The 21,067-nt window shown below is 41.2% G+C and overlaps 1 protein-coding gene across 1 annotated transcript in view; it reads right to left on the reverse strand.

The window, feature by feature from the left end:
• LOC149279269 (cadherin-like protein 26) overlaps positions 1-19,962 on the reverse strand; it is a 32,143-nt gene extending 12,181 nt beyond the window's left edge. The window contains exons 1-10 of the mRNA XM_089501384.1: positions 19,873-19,962; positions 11,138-11,212; positions 7,867-7,962; positions 6,140-6,289; positions 5,318-5,462; positions 3,890-4,056; positions 3,119-3,250; positions 2,467-2,652; positions 822-1,138; positions 352-494 (exon numbers count right to left, since the gene is read on the reverse strand). Of these exons, the coding sequence (XP_089357510.1) occupies positions 352-494; positions 822-1,138; positions 2,467-2,652; positions 3,119-3,250; positions 3,890-4,056; positions 5,318-5,462; positions 6,140-6,289; positions 7,867-7,962; positions 11,138-11,212; positions 19,873-19,962 (1,501 nt within the window). The remainder of the gene's footprint in view (positions 1-351; positions 495-821; positions 1,139-2,466; positions 2,653-3,118; positions 3,251-3,889; positions 4,057-5,317; positions 5,463-6,139; positions 6,290-7,866; positions 7,963-11,137; positions 11,213-19,872) is intronic.
• Between the last annotated feature and the right edge of the window lie 1,105 nt (positions 19,963-21,067).

Below are 21,067 nucleotides of genomic sequence, written 5' to 3' on the forward strand. Positions count from 1 at the left end.
AATCGGTAGAACCTTTTCTAGAGTATTGGGGTGCAGGAAATGTTTTGTAGGCTTAGGCGTTAAAGAAATGTTGAGTGTGCATGCTCAGTGGTACAGATAAGTTAATTTAGTTGGGTATGGGTATTTTTGAGGGTATTTATGGCTGTACCCCCCCCCCGACATGATTGAGCCATATAAAGATCTAGATCAGTCTGCACCCAGAAAAAACAGAGGCTTTGCACAATGAGTTGGGTTGAAGCTCTATACAGACTACCAAACACATCTCAATTTATGGAAATATCTAGACATTTCATGACACGTCTCGATGTTCTTTGAGAAAATGTACAGGACACGGCTATAACACACACTTACCGTCATCGACGGCCAGAACCTTCACGACGTAGTTGCTGTTAGTCACATATTCTGACTCTCTGTCCATCTGTGCTTTGGCTGTTATCACTCCAGTATCTTCGTTCATGGACAGCCACCCAGCCGTGTCATTCTCTATAACATACCTGACAAACAAGATACGGGTAAAGTCACATAAATTGTCCTTGAGGCTAAATGTTTTCTTAGAAAATGTTATTTAAAAAACTCAAACAGGGACAAGAGGCATGAATTATAACCATCCGAGAAACATGACATGTCTAAGAACACTGTATGTATTGCGTAAATTAGCTTTATTCTGGAAGAGAGTTTCCACAGACATTTCTTTGTTTAAGTCAGACTGTTGGATATAGAAATCTGAGCCCTCCTGGTTGTTGGAAACCTCTTGGTAAACCGACCACATGGTGGTGGTATCCAATATGTTTCCGTCTTATGATAACCCTCAAGATACCTACTTAATTTTATTTGGTTTTGCCAAATCCATATCCTTGGCTTCCACTTTTCCCAACACAGTCCCGCTCTCCATGGAATGTTCCTGCATTGAAATGGTTATCTTATCCGGAATGAACAGCGGGGGGTCGTTCACATCGAGAACATCCACCACCACAGATTTAGTAGCTTCCTCCATCAACTTTGCAATTTGGTTTTTGCCGTTATCTAATTGCCACAATCCTGTCAGGGTCTTCTTCAGTATTTTGCAGCTATGCAGAGGCTCTTCGTTGACCACCTGAACAGAGAGTTGGCATTGGGAGACCTTCTCATAATCCAGTGGCTACGGAAACCAAAAGAAGACATATATTCATAATGATGTACGCGATGATACAAAATGCCTAGAATTTGCCCAAAATTCCACCTTGGGTGACCCAGATGCTATCCACAATTATTCTGTTGCACCATTTTACTATATAACACCTTATCCTTATACTGATATTCTACATCTTTAGTCTGTGTTCCATTATATCATCTGTTCGATGGCTTCTAAACAAAAATTCAGAATGGCTCCTCCAAGCTCCTCCTGACAAGGCCGCCATCATGGAGGTGCAGCCAACATAGCTACAAGGGACCAGCCTCTGAAAGGAAGCATGAAGCTATTTACACTTATCAACAGAATCTATGCAATTAACAACCATAAATATACAAATTGAATGTATTTAAACTTGTGGTTCTTATAAAATATGGTTGACATCAACAGGAATCTGAGTTGCTTAATTCCCGGCGGTGGGTCCCTCTCAATCAATAGAAGCCATAATTTATCTGTTTGAAATAAACTCCACACTTCTGTCATCTTCGCTAGGATTTGATGGGTGGCCATGACAGCGTCTTTAAGGACTTGCAATCTTCACAATCTCTCATTTTGAAAACTGATTAGGTGGCTGATCCATCACTGTTATACAGTCGGCTACACCCGGGATCTCACCAGCCTCTCCTTACTCGGGGGGAAATGATAGATTACCCGCCGTGAAACTCAGCCAACATTCGCTTCTATGAGCCGCAGTGAAGAAAACCACATCTGTCCTTAAAAGTGGTCATTTTTCATTCACAATTAGGCCTGTTAACCCCCCAAATTTCTGTGGATTTTATATATTTTAATATTTTTTTTATATATAATGTATAATTAGAATAAATATTATAATTATCATAAATACAAAAAATTATATTAATTATAATTAGAAATAAAATAAATATTGGCATTTAGAATATTAAAATGTTTACAGCAAAGCACAAAACAGGCGGTGAATAATAACTGTTATCAGGAGAAAAAAATTATGTAATAGGACTATCCAAAAATGTGTCAAGGTCGTTGGCCAGGGGCTTCATGTTGGCTACACATGCCATACATACTAAGAAATCAAGTTTTAAGCCTCGTCGACCCAGATACAAAGTTAAATACATGGCCTGTTTGGTTGTATCGTGTATACATGGACAGACCATTGACCCTTGCATTGGATTATATTGCGTCAAACACCTATAGTCCTAAAGCCGTATCACTTTTGAGGGTATTAATGGTATTTGGGGCAAATGCATCCAGTTGTGTTCCCCAACAACCTACCCTTCTTCTACCATCCCCCTCTCGGTATCTGCGTCTTCAATTTTTTTTACCTTTACGACAGTAAGGAGACCTTCGTTAGTCTTGGGATCTGTCATTATTTGGAAGTTTCCATCATCATTCCCAGAGACGAGTTTGTAGACGGCCCGCCATCCAGGTGTGTAAGGCGTGTCGCCATCGGTGACTCCAAACCTTAAGATGGTCACGTTGACCTCGCGCTCTGGGACCTCTGTTTGGAGCTATAGGTGAGAATAGATTAGGGGCACAAACCAGGGCATTTAAGGCAAATTTTCCCCTCCTTTCCCATGATCCTTCGTTGCAGAGTACACTGGATCCTATCGTTCACCAAAGCAGCAAGAAATAACAGAGGACAGGAAATTTTTAATGGAATGTGACTATTCTCCTGTTTCTAAAATCAACACATATTGAGTTCTATTAGAGAAGAAAATTTCCTCTCCGCCGGGGGAATTCTGTTAAAATGAACAAACTGCGGATCAGCGTGACACAAAATGACGGTGAGACAGCTCGTTAATTAAACATGGCGTTATTGTGTTTGGTGAGCATCCACACGCTGGGGAAAAAACGCAGTTCGTTTAACAAATCCCCGTTAATTAATGAGAGAGCAAACAGAAGCTGAAATAACTGGTTATTATTTTGTGTCACCGGAAAAAAACTCTGTCGGGTATTCGAGATCGAGCGACGTACCTGCGACGAACTCCACTGCGGAGAATGGTTATTCCGATCCAAGACCGTCACCCGAACCTCGCATTGGCTGCTCTGCTGGATTTCTGCTCCGTTGTCTTTGGCTTCAATGACCAATTTGTAATTTTTATTCCTCTGTCAAAGAGTTATTAGCAGGAAAATCAAATTTTTTTTTAAAATGATGATGGTGATGATGTCATTTTTAAGTAAATTTTCCAAAAACATCGTAGACTCTTATTAAACATTCCGAGGGAAGGAAGTGGGCGTTTGGTAACAAAATATAAATGACTCATACGAGTCGTGGAAAGCTACAAGTTCTAGAGTTTGTATAAAATTTTGGAGTTTATTTTATAAGAATTTCCAAATAAAAAAGATTCCATAACCTTTTAATGTATCATTTAACAAAAAAATGAAGAAAAAAAATCTTGTGTTCTAATATTCTCCTTAGGAATTCTAAGAGAGCAAAACAAACATATAAAGCACTTCATTTAACCCAAAATACCACTAGGTACCCCATTAATCCCCCTCCCGGCAGATAGTTTGGGATGGAACCCGGCCGCGACCCGTCGTGCCACTGACGCACCAACGGGGGCGTAGATGAAGAAATGTTCTGCGTACATTTTTAGAGAAAAAGGGACAATAGTATATAAAAAAATAAAAATGCCCATTCCTTTAAGGAGGTAAAATCCTAGATTTAAGAAAAGAGACGGAATATTATTTTAGCAAATGGTTTAGCTGTTGCCGTAGTGACGACAGAAGAGAGTAAGGCGGCACCTCGTAATCCAGGCATCCTTTAAATGAGATGAATCCCTTCTCCCTGTCGACGGTGAACTCGGTCTCAGAGTCTGCGGGCGTTTGGGATACGATCCGATAATCCACCCTGGAGTTAAGGCTTCCTTCTTCGTCAAAGTCGTAGGCGAGTACCGTATAGACCGTGTTCCCTGAAACACAAGCCAAGCTTTGTCACCCTGGTAACACACAATGTTTCATATTTCTTTTCTAGGGGGGTCCGAAGTAAGTACCCTAAAACATTAATAGATATTAGAAACATAGACCCTGCCGGCAGATCATCCCCATTCGGCCCGTCTAGTCCCTCTTTTTTTTCCTGCTCTAAAGACTTAAACCTTAATCAGTTGTTGGTCCCGTCTAAGATTCAGGAGCCATATGCCTGTCCCATGTATGTTGAATACCCTCACTGTATTACCCTTTTGCTGGGAGGCTGTTCCACTTATCTACCACCTTCTCAGTAGACAAGGAAAAAATTTAGAGGGCGGGCACTTCTATCCAATTAACTAACCATAAAGCCAAGCCTCCAGGATGCTCTTTTAATCCCAAAATAACAAGATAACATCCCAAAAATTCATTTTCACAAGACTGACCTGTCCACAAGATGCCTACGGATGATGTAACGAGCGCAAATAATTTACAAAGTTCCGATAATGCTTTGTAAGGGATGTAGGCGTAATAAAAGGGTCTTAATTTCCAGTAGGGCGATCAGACGTCCTCATTAGCGGGGGTAAACCAATTATACTCAATTAAAAAAATTAAACAGATACCTATTTTTCTTTTTTTTAAGTCGTCTTTGATTGAAAACCATTGTTATTATACAAATCTTTATAGCGGCAAAACTGCGGGACACTTCAGAACCCCGTACAAATTATTATTATTTTATTATTATTATTTTATTTGTTATTACTAATATTGTATTATAATTTTTTCTAATAAATATTATTTTATTATAAAATAGCTACGATTCATTTCTAATAGGGTGAAAGAGGGTTAAGGTAGTGTTTGTCTTAAAAAATATATATTTTTAAGAAGAAACTTTTGTAAATGTTTAGAAACACCTTTTGTTGAGCTACGAGAGTTCAGCTTTCGGCTCACGAAAATAATTTGGTATTTTGTTAAATCAACATGAAAAAAAAAAAACCAAATCAAAGACACCTTCAACCAGTTGGAAGATGACACGAAGGGCGTTGAGGTATTTGTATGTCGACTGATAATTTGTATCATAAAAAAGGGAGATTTTTTTTTTTTAAAGTTTTCGGTGAGCGCAGTTAGTCATCGGTGCATCAGGTAGCAATTAAATCGAGGGGAAAGCGTGTGGAAGTGCGTGCAAGGCTGGCGGTGCAATTAGCAGCTAGCTGGGGAGAGCTGCCGGGGTGACCCAGCGGAGCGGCAAGCAGATGGTGTGTTCTGTACCTTGGATAACGCTTTCATTAACCGAGACTTCATAAGACTTTTTGCTGAACTGCGGAGCGTTGTCATTAATGTCCAGGATCTTCAGCTGAATCCCTAGTTTGGTCCCCACTTGAAGGGAGGTTTTGTTGATGGCGTTGAATTTCCACTGCGAAGGGAGGGGGGGGGAAAAGAATAAAAAAAGAAAAAAGTTTTCCGACAATTTTTACAGACGGTGCAATTAAAATGCGACTGGGGCAGAAAGTATGCGACGGCTGGATGAGACGAGAGCGGCGCCGGGGGTAGCAGCTGGTAGGGGGGAAGCGTACGGCAGATGGAGAGTTATCAGAAATTATCTGGGGAAAGGAGATCAGATAATAGGAGAGAGAGAGAGAAACAATAACGGCTAACGGTCCGCTGTCTCGCTGCAAAGGAGAATCGCATTGGCGCCAACGTGGGTAGTTCTCAAATGTTGTCGTCTAATGCTCCCAACAGCAGCCTGTAACTGCTTGAGCACAGGTGGATTGTTTCTGTCACTAACATGGGCAGATCAGTCATGAACCTAGAGGCTGGGGGTTATATTACTGTATACAGCATTGGAGGCTATTACTGATTACAGGCTATTACTGTATACAGCACTGGGGGGGGGTTGTTACTGTGTACAGCGCTGGGATTTATACTCAAGGAGAAAAATATTTATTTCCATGGGACTTCCCTTTAAGAAACAGTTAAGGCAGGAAGGTGATTATGTGATATGGGTCATAAGGGTATTTACTATTTCGTTGGATTTAGTACATCGGGGTCAGGTTCATTGCCTTCTATATAATCCTCAGACAGTGGACTCACGTGGAACATTTTTGTTTGTTCAAAATCGACTTTTCGATGCACATAAATAGATCCATCATCTTCGTTAATGTGGAAAAGCCCCTTGGGGTCTTCGTCCACGCCTTTCCCCGTCAGCCTGTACCTCATTTGATAGTCTTCTTCCACTTTCACCTGCCGGACATGGATGAAGAAGAAAGACCATTAATGGCTGTGCCTTGGTGACTTGTGACCCCTCTCTAAACAGAAATACATTTAAATATGACCACATAGAAGAGAGTGTTTGAACAACTAATTCATTATAACCCACAGAGATCTTGACTTGCAAATACATAACAAAAGTGGAATTGTTTCGTCTTGTGTCCCTTGTTACAGACTTGAAAGGAACATCATTGTTTTGGTTCAAGTTGCGGCTATTGGTGGGCTATGAGAACTTCACTGGGGTTCCACCACATTCTACAAGGGTACAGTAATAAATATGATAGACTGTTACAGAAGTTTGGGGGTTACCCAGAGATGTTTGGGTGACATTGACAAGGTCAACAAAGGCATTGTTGGCCTCAAGTCCCAAACCAGGATTGTCCTATTGACCATGGAACCTCCTAAACAATAGAATGCGTAACTCAATAGAATTATAGTGTTTCTTGTAGAATTGGGTTATAGAGGTAATGTAACTTTTTTCAGGAAGAAATGGTTCAACTTGGTACCTACTAAGCTGGGGTCATGGATACAGCTCATGGATGGTGAAATACCTTCCAGTTCTGAGTGATTATGGACACTACGGTGTTAATGGTGAATTATATCTATATGGAAATGTATCACCTGATACCTCCAGGCACCCTCCAAAATCATTTTACTTGCGGGTGATAAACGGCTTTTAAATCAGCAAACGATCCGTCATGAATTTTCTGATGTTGCAAGAGAGGTAATAAAATATGAAAAATTTTTGTTTTTTATTTTTTACATTTCCATTGAAAATAACATTTCCTGAAGAACAGGAGAAAATATGATTTATGGCCAAACAAGGAGTATGTTTCCCTGTAGGCTCTTTCAAGGTGTGTCAGATCCAGGGAGTAAATAACGCCTAGTCCGGTAAATACCTTCTTACCCCTTTAAAAAAAAACAGAAAATGACTCTGTATAGAATGTAGGAATAAGTAGAACGAGGGGTTCTAAAAGGATTTAAACATTTTGGGGTAGAGCTGATAGACCGTCTGCTTTGGGGGGTTTTTGTAATTTGTAATCTGTTAATCTTAACAGATTCTACATTTTACAGTTCAGTGCACTGAATAAACCTATAAAGCTGTGTTTTCATGTTCTAAAAAGTTACATATATGTATCCATACCAGAGAATTCTCAGATTTTGGCCCCCGAGGTAAAGCGTCTCAGGGTCACTGCAGGAAACTCCAGGTCGCAGGAGCGACTTTACGGCTCGTCCCATTCCCCCTCCAACAACTACATGTATCCCGCCATGTCAGCGGGACCACCCACTGAATCAGCGGGACCTTCCAGGCATGTATGTATGAGATGACCATTCTATGTGTTTATTACCCCCAGTGTACTGGGCATGGGCTTAGAAGGTTGAGGTTTGTCAGGGGCAGCATTTAAGCTAAAACGGCTGGTGGCTGAAGAGCAGAGCTGTTAATTGCCCCAGCTTTGATGCCTGTTTTCTGGGGTCTTTCATTTCAGCTCTTAAAAGAACCCCATGCGCGTCTTCATAAGGTAGGCGGAAAAGAGGTGAACAGGACTGACCGTGCCAATGAGCTTTGGGTAAGGACCGGGCAGTTCTTCTTCCAACTCAAACGTGTCGATGACCCAGGCTCGCTTTCCACGGTGCAGAGATTTCTGCTGAAAGACGGGAAGACAAAATATGAGACCTCTTACCAAAACAACCTCCAATTAGCTCTCCAATTGGACTAATACAGGGAGTTGGTTTTAGTGACCAAAACCATACATTGACAATGATGGACAATATTTTGAAAACCAGTTTGGAGAGTGATTTACATGTCATAGGGAGGTATTTGCTAATATGTGTTCTATGTTCCGACAAAATGCATCTGATTTACATGGAAACCAGAATGACCAGTCTGTTCAGATTCATAAGGGTGACCTATGAGACCTCATCCCCAAAAACAAAGAAAAAATAAAGAGAATTTTAATCCTATGAAAGGAAATTCACAGCAACAACGTACTAAAGGAGGACACCGAGAACGATTCATGTTAAGCAGATAAATCCCATGGTAAGCTTCTACTTCCTACATTATAGAAGAAGATCGCTTAGAAGTCTCACCGTCCCCTCTGTCCTTCACAGACTGTGACAGATCTCTATGGTGCTTTTCTATCAGGGACTGGCTCAGCCCACCAGGGACAGCAAGGCCACCAGGTTCTCCAAATAGGAAGCAGAAAGACCGAAGAGGACTTATCTCCCAACCAAGAATTGTAACACAAGATAACCAACCATGGATACAACATGGACGAAAAAGGTACCCATCACTTCCTCTTTAACAAACAGAAACCGGTGTGACCTGTAATATTTACGCCTTTTACCCTTTGGCCAATTGGCAGTTCTACGAAACCAGTCACTTTGTTATACCGAAGGCCTAATGACCTCCCATTTTTGGACAATTTCCATGAAAATGAGCCCCGCTGAGAACAAACTGACACTTTTTAACTCAGATAAAATGATTCATTTTACTTCTTCACTGTTAACCAATCACCGTGATCTATGGCATTTTGTGACACAGCTTTATTAGATATTTAACAAGTAGGTCAATCGGTCTTTTGGGGAATGGCTCTTCCAGCCAACATCTAGGAACCTTCCTGATACCGCTCAACCTGTATTCAGATTAAAATATATATTTTTTATTTTTTTTACCTGTTGAAATATATAGAAGCGCTAAAAAAGAACTCCAATTTCTAAAGAAAACAACATTTATATATAAAAAAAATCATAGAATGTGACACCCGTATTAATCTATTAATTGATAGTCTGCCTACAGGCAGGGGATACATTTTCATTGGTAATGTCTTTGATGATACTTTGTAACTAATGCTTTCCATTATCGTGCACAGACCATTCAAGGGGTTAATTAGGGGATTCAGCAGCGGGGGGGGGACGCAGGGTGGATTATAAATACGGAGGGAACACTAATTAGAATTGATTAGAGAGGGGTCATCCTGCCACAGAAAGAGATGATAAATATTGAATATAGATTAGTATCTACGAGCCGAGGGTTTAGAGTTCGTGGTCTGTGATGTTGTACCGACTAAAATTAATTAGGATTTTCATGGAACGGAAGTGCCCGGCGTGCTCAGCAGTGCTGTAAATAACTTTCGCTGCGCCAGAGATTGAATGACTGTATCTATATATCGGGTTTCGAGTTGGCAAACGCCGTATATTCTGTATCCGGTAAATACGGCCTACTAGAGTTAGATAGAAACAAAGAAATAGTGAATTATTTAAATTTTATTCATTAAAAGCCATACCACCCAAATGTCTGCTTTTACGTCCCTCTATTGTTTCCAAAACCCAAGTTTCCCTCTTTCCTCTACTGATGCCCCCTTTCATCCCTTGTGTTCTTTTTTCCTCCTCAGTACCCTTTTTTCTCCCCTGATGCCCCTTGCTACTCCCATGATGCATCTCTTTCCTCCCCTGCAGCCCCTCTTTCCACTCCTGATGCTGTCTTTCCTCCCCTGGTGTCCCTCTTTCCTCTCTTGATGCTGTCTTTCCTCCCCTGGTGCCCCCTCTTTCGCCACCTCCGATGCACCTCTTTCCTCCCCTGGTGCCCCTCTCTTCAAGTAGCTCTTTGACCATTCAAAGCATTGGGGGGTATTAATGGGGGGTGTTAATGTGAAGCTATTTATTGAGCTTCCATTCCTCAAAAGTTATTGACATTCCTCCAAAATGTCACAACACGGACCACCAACCCTGCCGGACTCAGGAGTCCACATCGCTCACTTTATCCTAAAAATAAACAGTCTTGATCTGTGAGATGGGGAGGAAAAAACGTAATATTTCCCTTTGACACACAAATAAAGAACCTAAGCTAATGAAGATTTGCTTTAGCGACCAAAATCTGGTCTGAAGAGCTTGCAATCTGTCAAACAGCCCTCTCCCAGTATAGATTTGTCCTGAAGTCTTAACCAATGAACTCCCAGAATGCAGGGGGGGGCGACCTTGGGGATAAATATTGTTTGCTTTGGCCTACGGCAAGGGTTTCCACTTCACCAAGAGCCTTAGGCAGTAACCTGGGTTATTTCATAATCATTCTGTTAGCGGCAACATGTTAATGCCGTCACTGAATAAATTCATGTCTTCTCTCACATTAACGCGCGAACGTGTCTGAACGTAGGGCGACCGCTATATTTAAAGCCCAAACTTCAGGCGAAAAGTTCAGGTGTCGAGAGGATGGCAAGATGATTTATGGTGTGAATAGCGAGATTTAGGGTGTGCGCTGGTTTCATTTTTAATTATTTATTTTAAATTCTGCTTTAAAATGAAACTCTAGAAATCGTAGATTTATTTTTTTAAATATTATATTTTTTTTTTGTATATAATCTATATTTTCGATGTTATTAAATTGGTGTAAACCACAAAGTGAGGGAGAAAAAAAATCTGTTTTTAGCATTTAATTTACATATTATTTTTATGAATATATATTAATTAATTAAATATTAACTCTCTCAGTATATAAACCTTTCAACACATCTCAATGAGTGCTACCTATCTCTGGTGTTTAGAACACACTTTCCCATCATGCATTTGACCCCCCCCCCTTTCTTATTGGTTGGTCATAACAGCGAATCACTGCAGAGCTTAGCGGGGTGCCCAAAATACTCCTTGGCGTAAAAACTTTCCATGGCAGGCTGGATTTTTCACTATAAAATCCAATAAATCCATTTAAAAAAATATAAAATGACAATTTATGGTTAATTTCTATTTAAAATAATATTCGATTATTATTTTTATTCATTATAGTAATTCTATAAAATTAATCTGTCCAACACACAGGGCAGCGCGTACCTTGAGGCTGTGTTTCCGTCCCGCGTGGCGGCCGGTGACTTTTTCATACTGCGTTGACAACCCGACGTATATCATCTAGAAAAAAAATATATAACATAAGCGGAATTTTCTTATTACAGACCCTTTCTCCCTGAGATTTCAGGGGTCAGTTGGAAAACATGGAACCATAAAATATAGATTGGGTTCTACTACATGTATCAAGTGCATTCATTCTTTTTTTATATGATATATCCATAAAATGTATTTCATTCAATATATAGTGAATCCTTAAACATTGCATTTTCCGTCATTTATACTGATATTGAATACGTTGACTTGAATATTTTCCAGTTTTCTAAGAATTGATGAGAATGTCCGATGGATATAGTCATATTAGAGCAAGAGAAGCCTCATAATGTCACCGACATGACAGAACCAACTGCCGGAGACTTATAATGTCCAACACAACAGAGCTAGGCTCAATATCAAGTCATGTGAATATGTTATGAAGTTGATACCAGTTTTGGGGCCTCCATAGAAAAAACAGTTTTCTGGAATTCAGAGGTGTCTTCATCAGATGGAAAGACGAGACCTCTGAGGTGCTGAAGGTATATAAAGGGTATCAAGTTCAACTAAAGACTCGCCTTCTCTTTCCATCTGAAACCTCTGAAGTTCAGAAGGACTTTTTCTATGGTGGCCCAAAAAACGTATCAACTTCAAAACCTGTTCACGAGAACTACATGTTGAGCCTAGATCTGTCGTGTTGGACATTATGAGTCTACAACAGTTGGGTCTGTTGTGTCGGACATTGCGAGTCTTCCGCAGTCGGGTCTGTCGTGTCGGACATTTGGGTCTGTCACTCAAGTCTGTCAGTTGAGTCATCATTTGAGTCTGAGTTGAGTCTGAGTGGTAGCAATGGTCACCTTCTCTTGATGAGTCATTTGGATTTTATCGAGCTGGAGACTCTGGTTAACCTGACTTATATGTAATTTGCCACCCACTTGCCACAATGTGCCGGAACCGCCTCATCTCCAGTCCAGCCTATAAATGAGTTCACCTGAAATTATTTCAAGTTGTGTTGAGCTGCCAATTAACTTCACCATCATGAATAGATACGTTGTATAGTTTCAGTCAACTAAGTCAAGGTGGATGATGTAACTCATCGCAACTCAACTTGAGTCATACATTTTATGCATTAAATGAAAGGGTTCTAGACCGCAATTCTGCAAACTGACAGCATGTGCAGCTCCAGTAAGCGCCCCTTCAAGACCAGCATTTACAAACGCCACTTCAAAAGAGAAAGAATACACCACATTGATTGCTCTGCTATTCCAGGTGATTTAAGGTACTAAGAACGGAGATTACAGACACGCTTTTGGATGAGGGAATGTTTATTCTAGCGCCTGTATGTTATGCATTAAACATTACCCTCGCCTGTGAAGTTGCTGATTACAGGAGCTAACACTCTTATCTTCAGCAATTGGCCCTTAGGTTCTGTTGGGGTCTGTTGGCGTCTTCTTCAATCAAGACAGTGTGATGACAAATAATTAAATGGGGACACAAAGTCCTACTTGATTATGATAAAGGATCTTCAAACTTATCAGCCATGCCGACAATAAAACTAGATCTAAGGGCTGAACAGAAACATATATTTTCAGCAGATAAGAGCCATAAAGCCTGTATATTTTGCCCTTTTTTCCACCTGCTCTAAGAGCTCAAACCTTACATGGTCCTTGGCCCTGTCTTAACGTCATGATAGCCTCACCACCTCCCCTTGAAGGCTGTTCCACTTACACAACTCCTTTGCTTTAAATTAACACTTAAAAAAAACCACTCAGAAATACTCAGAATTCTTAAACCCAGAATTCTAAATGAATATGAAAATTCTAGGAAGATTTTTTTCTCTCTCTCTCCTAATCAGCAAATTCCTACGATGTTTATTTTTATCTAGAGTCTCATGTTCTCTTTTATATTAAAGTTTTATACATAAAACAAGCCTAAGGGGACATGAACCTTCTGCTGCTTTTATAACAAACGCCGGCCATTGTTCGAATGACACAGAATAACGAATGATATCATTTGACGATTGCCAGAAGGCTGTGTCAATAGCCAAAAACAACCCGACGTTCTAGATCTCTTCTCCATTGCATCTGAAGTTACCCCAAATGAGTTCTGGAGTAATTCTTGATACATATTGCTGTTAATAATTGCTTTTGTTGGGATTCTAAGTCATTGGAGACATCTTCTGCCCAAAATAAATGTACTGTAGGTATTCATGGGTCATCTGCCAGACTTTCTCCAGGGACAGCAATGAAACCGGGAAGACCTAGTCCTTAAGGGGGTGGCGTGAAGCCAAACGGGGTCCAACTCCAAACAGGGTGGCAAAGTGTGAATTCATAAAGGGATCCAAAACACACACTTATGCGCAGAGACACACACTTATACACCAACAACTCACACATATTATGCGGATAAATACACACATACAACTCATACTCATACACACACGCAGGCGTCAGTATAGTATGTCTCACTGTGACCTTGCTGAGTTTTTAAATCGGCCCCACAGGGCATTTCTTCCACCTGACAAGAACCAACTCAACAAGGTGGAAAGCCTGCTGTGAAAAGCAGCATGTCCTCTAAGTTTCACCCGACATGTCAGAACATGAAGGTTTAGTGTCCTGTCCTCCGGGTTAAATCCCGAAACCGCTTCTCTTAACCTCCACCGGTAGTAATCAAGGGAGGGAATCAAGGAAAGGAAGAGGGGCACAGAGATTTGGGATAGGCATAGGGGGGGGGGGCAGAGGGGCACAGCTGCTTGGGAGAGGGACTGGCCAAACTAAACAGGATACTTTGAACCCTCCTATCTGCAACACCCACAGGGGTTTTGCTGATGTCCAGCCTGCTATCCTCCCAAAATATGCCGGGTGCAGCAGGGAACCCAACACGCTAATAAAAGGACAGTAATAGGAGAAGATTTTGTTCTCGGTGGGACTCATAACTTCTGTCTCTTCAAAAGCCAGAAGCGATTGTCACCTCGGTAATGCAGATGGTCTCTCCCACCCCTCTCCTCCCAGATACTGCCTTTTACCCCTGGGAAGGGTAATATTTCCCACTTAGCTTTATAGATTTTTTTAACCTGAATTAATTTATATACAGTATATATATATATATATATATTTGGTTTATTTGCCCTAAACAGTCTAAGAAAAAACGCAGAGATTTGCTGCAATTTCCCGATTTCCGGATTTCAAATGTAGCAGATTTCCGGCGGTTAGCTCAGCTTCAAATCTGTGACTCATCTTTGTATTCATGCACAAGGACCTGCCTGGTTTGGTCTGATGTTAGCCGAATACTCGCCTTGGTACCATCATTATGATATAAAAAAGGACCCTAAACTTTTTTTGTCCTTAAAAGATTCCCCCAAATCCTAACAAACATTTTGGATTTTGGGACCATTTAGATATTTCGTATCAACTTTGTTCATTTACATACATTTAGAAGAAGATACAATGTTTCTTTAGAATATGTCACATATGTGTTACATTCCAATAAAATGCTTGTTACGCCAATAAAAATTCTTTACGCGTTTTCAGATTACAAAAATCTTTCAAATGTCTTGGATTTTTCTTAAACCAGCGTGAATATAATATAATATAATATATACTAATTATATGTCCTGATGGGTTAACAGCCTCTGCACTTATTGATTAAGTTATCAATAATCTCCGATCTATAAGCCTGGCTCAATTCTATCAGCAAGCCTCAGATCTTCAAGAAAATTATCCAGAAATAATCAAATATAAGCAATCAACCCCCCAAAAATCCCCAAAACTGGGATCTCTGCCACCCAATTTCAGATATTCAGGAAAATTATCCAGAAATGCTTAAATATAAGGAATTAACCCAAAAAACACTCCAAAAATGGAGAATCCCAATCTCCCCTACCCAATTTCCAATCTTCAGGAAGACTATCCAGAAATGTTTAAAACGTAAGCAATTAACCCCCAAAAAGCGCCCAAAATGGGGGATTTCAATCTCCCCTACCCAATTTCCAATCTTCAGGAAAACTATCCAGTAATGTTTAAATGTAAACAATTAACCCCAAAAAGCCACAAAAATGGGGAACTTCAGTCTCCACTACCCAATTTTAAATCTTCAATTATCCAGAAGAGCTGGGGGTTTTTTTGGAATGTAAGCAATTAACCCAAAATGGGGAATTATTTCATACATTAGCTGGTCCAGCAAGCTCCACGCCTAATCATTGCAGAAAACACAAAAGCCTTAGAGTGCTAGCGAGTGGTCAAGGCAGCTTGGAATTTGCAAATTAAAACACAAATTCAGAAGAGTTTTTTTTCTACCATTCAATTTTTTGTAATTTGTGTTTTTTCTCCCCCCCCAAAAAAGAGTAATATTAAAATTAGCTTTCTTACCAAAATCAAAAGCAAATTGAGCTTCATGATAATCCTCCCCATGTCCAAGGTGAATGTCCGCGAGGCGAGAGGGTGTAATGTAACTTGGTTTGCAACCTCACACCCCATACAACATTCCTTCCATGTGTGTGCAAGACTTCAGCTTACACTACACACAAGAACACGTATGCTAATTACCTGTGCCGGAGGACATCAAACTTCAACGTTGACATTTTTTTTTAATTTTTTTTTTTTAGGTTCCTGAGATGTATTATCTTGGGAAAGCTTGTCCTCTTTTCCAAAAAAATAGATTCAAAAGCAGTGAGAATGCATTTATTTAATTTTATTGTTTTATTGTTTTGTTTTATTTTTTTAATTTTTTTTTAATTTTAATTTAGGAATTTTTTTTACTTTATTTTTGGTTCTATCCAAAACACAATATGGTTTTTTTTAATTTTATTTTATTTTTTATTATTTTGTTTGGCTAAAACAAGTTAAGTTTCTTAAACAGGGATTGAAAATATAATTTAAAACATTGTAAGGATTTCCCCCCCTGCTTATTTCACGGGTTCACTAAAAAAGTATCACAAGTTCCAAAAATGTTTCACGTTTCATTAAAATTATGACCACAAAAAAAAGTCAGACTTGTTTTATAATGTTTTTTGTTTCTAAGGATTTTTTTATTTAACAAAACCCGCTGAAATATTTTAGTATATCGGATAAAAAATTATATCAGAGTGAAAGTTTTGCTTTGCACGTAAAGTATAAATTTAAGAGGATAACAAAAAAATCTCTATTGTGAAATATGTCATTATTTTCTCCCATTAGTACCTGGTTACATGTAAAAAAAAACCTATAATACTTTTAATATATGTGTAATTTATTTTTATTTTTTGGGGGAAATTAATGGATTTTTTTTTCTTGTGTCCTAAAAATTCCCCAAAATTTTGAATAAATAATAATTAAAATTTTAATAACTTTAGAATTTTTCTCGTGGCTGAGATCCGGTAAAAGAAAGTCAGGGATGTGCTGGAATTCTGTCTCTTAAAGGGACCACAACGTCTGTCCCGCGTGACCCGGCTGGAAAGTGGCGCCAGGTGTGTTGAAGTTACTACTCCTGCGCAGAAGAAGCTGCAGCCGCCGTGTGAAGCCTGTTAGATCTGATGAAATAATCCGTGAAAGCCTGCGGGTTACGATTTAATGAACGTGCTGCGGTAACACAGAAATCTGCTGAAGAATTCAATGGACCTTGTCTGGTTTTCGAGGGGCAGGGGCCATTCGGGTCTCTTGCGATAGCGCATAATGTTATCAGTCTATTTTTCCTCCCCAGGCAGAGTTAAGTTTGACGGAGGGAGCTCATTTAAACAGGTCCCTTTAACCTGAGCTCATGAAGCAAGATAAGCCGGTTTTATTGGCTGCAAGGCCGCCATTAGCCATGTCTACCGCGTAGAACTGGGGTCTGGGGGGCCGCGAAGAACATATCCCGTTCAGGGGTCATTCTGCGTCTCTCTTATATAGGAGTAATATATAGGGGGGGTTCTGCTCATGCCTAGTGGGTTACGGTTTAACCCAGTAAGCAGCTGACGGAGGATTCAATCTGCGGATACGTAACACGGGAAGCATTTTATTAGAAAGACATAAATTATTCCTCCCCGTCCCCCGTTTGTATAGGAAGCCCTTTCAGCTGTAAATCTTTACCAGACGAGGGTTTAGATTCGTCTAATAAATCTCCCCCGGTTTCATTAGCGTTTCGCCCTGATTTGTGGCGTGATATATTACCCCACAGAAACCAGTAACGGGTGATTTACCAAACTTAGGGGGAGGGGGGCATAATGCCTCTCGAGGGGCAAATTGAGCTGAAATCTATGTCCTGATCAACTTCCATGCAGTCGCCGTAGAGTTTTATAAGGGCCCCGTAAGGGAATCCAAACTTCCTAAATGAGCGGCCCCTGGGGCTCTTTAAATATTAACCCTTTAATTAATAGCCCATCATGAAGATTCTAAGAAGTGGCTAGGTGAATGTGTTACCCCACATGGTTCTAACACTGGTCGTCATGGAAACCTTGTCTTGTCATTGAAGATGCATAATGTACTGGGAGCAAAAGCAACAACTGGGAGTCTTATATATGATCACAGCAGGGGCGGGGGAGAGGACGGAGGCAGCTCCAGACCCTAAGAATCTGCCCCTGCACCCTGAGATTGGGGCAAAAATCCTGAGACTCAGAGGCAAGCTCTAAGAGTTCCCAGGTATGCCTATGGCCCCTGAAAATATACGGGCCCTGCCCTCAGCTGGTGTTAGCGGTATGAGGCATACTGGGTGTAGCCGTGGCCCCTAGATGCGAATGTGTGTAACCCATCCCTGGTGTGTAACCCATCCCTGGCTAATAAATCATCAGAGAGCCACCGCCATTCCTCGTGCACAATAACTATTTGCCCGTCCTGACGGGCGCTCGGACTGTACAGGAGGAATGTGGCCCTCCGAGTCTGTCTTGTTTCTCCTGAGGGCCAGACCCTGTTCCTCGATTCACGGCCCATGAACCCCAACACGTTTTGCCGAAACTTGTTTACCTTCCAACTTAAACGGGTCCACGACCACTAAAGAATATTGTTAAAATGATACATTACAAAAGGCCGGCTGAACCAATCATCCACAATCAGTAACGCAAAGATGGGGAGAGATATGGGGAGGAATAATCATGCAGATCCTGAGAACAGGAAGGTAAGATGGGAATGGGATACATATATGGCGGGTTTAATATTGTTTATGTGGAAGGTTCTCAAATCAAGATAAACTATAGTTAGTTTTCTAATCAATCAATTTATCTGTCATCTGTCGTTCAATCCATGTAATAAAAACATAGAAACTTCCCGCAAATCGGCCCCATCCGGCCCCCGTCTAGTCGCCCGTTTCTCCTGCTGTAAAAAAATTGACGGTGGTACAGCGTAATCCCTAAGTATATAATGATAACAGTTATGCTGTACCACCGTCAATGTCTGCCTCAGTATATAATGATAACAGTTATGCTGTACCACCCTCAATGTGTGCCTCAATATATAATCATAACAGTTATGCTGTACCCCTGTCAATGTTTGCCTAACCATAGAAACGGGGGGGGTTGCCACATACAGGATCTGCCACAGGTGCCAAATACTCTAGGTGCGTCGTGCGGCAGTCAGGCCCAATGGCCGTGCCTCAGCTCTTCATCCCACGTCTTAAAAGGGGTGGGATGAAGAGCTGAGGGACGGCCATTGGGCGGCGAGGTGCGTGCACGCTGGCTGCTTTAATTTCACTGGGCGCTGGTGGAGTAACTGCCGCACGACGGGTGCTTTCAATGTCGCTCGCAGTCGCTTTGGTGGTGCAATGGGCCACGTGACTAGACTTGCCCCCCAGGCCTTAGGCTGCCAGCCCTCCCCTGGTCATTGGTCTCGTCTTAGATTCAGGAGCTGTATGTCTAACCCATGCATGTTTAATACCCTCACTGTATTACCCTTTACCACTGCTGCTGGGAGGCTGTTCCCCTTATCTACCACCCTCTCAGCAAAGTAAAACTTCCTTCCATTCCATCTAAGCCCCACCCTCTAGTTGTAGATTATGGCCTTTTGTTCTAACGTTTCTCCTTTTGTGAAATAACATATTTTCCCCCGTTTAGTAGAATTTAAGCAATATTCCGCGTGGGAGAAAATGGTTGTTTTTTTAAAAAAAAAAAAGCAAAAAAGGCTATAAGTTGGGAAATAAATAAAATCATAGAAATCCTGCACGTTCATGAATAAAACTGTCAGCCCTTAATACTCGCACACTCTACGGTGTTAGCGCACGAATTGCATTTCAGACACCAAATAAACACTCGACGTATGAAACCAAATTGGGTTATTTATCAAAATCTCTCAGGTAGGAAACGCAAACCGTGACGAATTAATCAAAAGAGGGGGGAAAAAAACAAAAACCCGTGATCTACAGCGCTTGGTTATTTCATGAAACCGCGGCCGTTACATAACATCATATTTTAATAAACGTCGCTTAGCGTTCTTAACATTCTTTTTCTCACCTCCCGATTGATTGTCTCCTGAGACAAAGACTAACTCTTCTCCCCAGTAACCCTCAGGACAAATGTATCAAGGACATCATCCACACGATCATATCAGTGACATCATACCAGGAACTGTCCTCCGACGGCGTCTCTATCCCATCTTTGTAAGAAAGTAACAAGTATCTCTTTATTCCTAAAACCCGACAGCCCTCGCCAGAGTCAACACGAGGGGAGTACAATAGACACCTGTAACCCTCAACTTAACGATGAAGATGCAGGGTTTGCATAAGAGAGTTGGTGGGGATTCAGAGCCCACCACGGAGAACGGTGGTTCCGGACCAGGGCCGGATTGAGAAGGAAAGGCGATGTGGCACTTTAAGGCCAACAGCCGCTTAATGACCGACATGTGGCCGATGGCTGGACATGCATGGCCGCATGCGATGTTTTTACGCTCCAGGGGCAACCCTTCCGCCCCACTAAAAAGCCCTGGGTGTACCACGCGAGCGGCCACAAAGGCCAGTGACCCACCCCATCTGGCACCATCCCACTTGGATTGACAGATGACCATCGTGGACATGTTCCTCACCACGTCCTCAAGCACACAAAGCAGCCCGGATTTAGTAACTACCCCATTCTATTCCAATAGGGCGATAGTTAAAACCAGGATAGTTGGTATCCCTTGAGGAATGGGTTGGAGACCAGCCTAGACGATCCATTTTTATTGGAGATGAGGCTCATGGGTTTCAGCTTTTGCTTCTGTTCCACTGATGGGAGGAGAAGCCTGGATTCCCCTGGTTTAATGTATTTTTGGTTAAATGGTACATATTACCCGATAACATGGAGAAAAATGTACTTTAGATTTAGGTACCTGGTGTCTGAACCACTGCTTAATTACCGGGTTTTTGGAGGCTCAGTTGCCGGTGAGATAGAACAGCCATTTACTGTGTCACTTTGTATCAAAAAATGGTCATTCTTGTTTGTGTCACTTCAAACGCTTTGGGCATTTTTGGGGGAAATATTTTGGCTTTGGGGCATGTAAGGAGAATGTCACTTATTGTAAAAATGGTAAAAATGTGTGATGTTTGTTGAGATTCGCCAGGGACAAGGAGGGTGGAGAACGAATCCGGCAGAGGCGCCAGATATCTGGTACTTCTGCCTGGAATTGCCATTTCCTGGAAGTTAACATTTTCAAAGTCAAATTTCACAAGTTCAGCCAATAAATCTCTGAGCGCTCTGAAAATCTCCGGTGGGTTGGTGAAGATCCACTCGAGTTTTAACTCTTCTGAAATAAATTCATAGCTGATTTCCAGCTTCTGTATTTCCACCACGGAACGGAGACATTATGGAAACATTCCAAAATATCAAGGGGCAGGAGCACCATGGTGGATCATGGATGGGGTTGAATTATTAACCCTTTCACCTGCCTTCCCTGTGTCTCCAAAGGGCAATAAGCCTCAGGCCCCATATTCAATTTGTAATGGCCACCAGTTCCATTCATAATGGGAATTCTA

Source organism: Sceloporus occidentalis, unplaced genomic scaffold, assembly GCF_023333645.1.
Source record: "Sceloporus occidentalis isolate IW3139 unplaced genomic scaffold, rSceOcc1.0.p SCAF_173, whole genome shotgun sequence".
In the NCBI taxonomy this organism is placed as follows: Eukaryota; Metazoa; Chordata; class Lepidosauria; order Squamata; family Phrynosomatidae; genus Sceloporus; species Sceloporus occidentalis.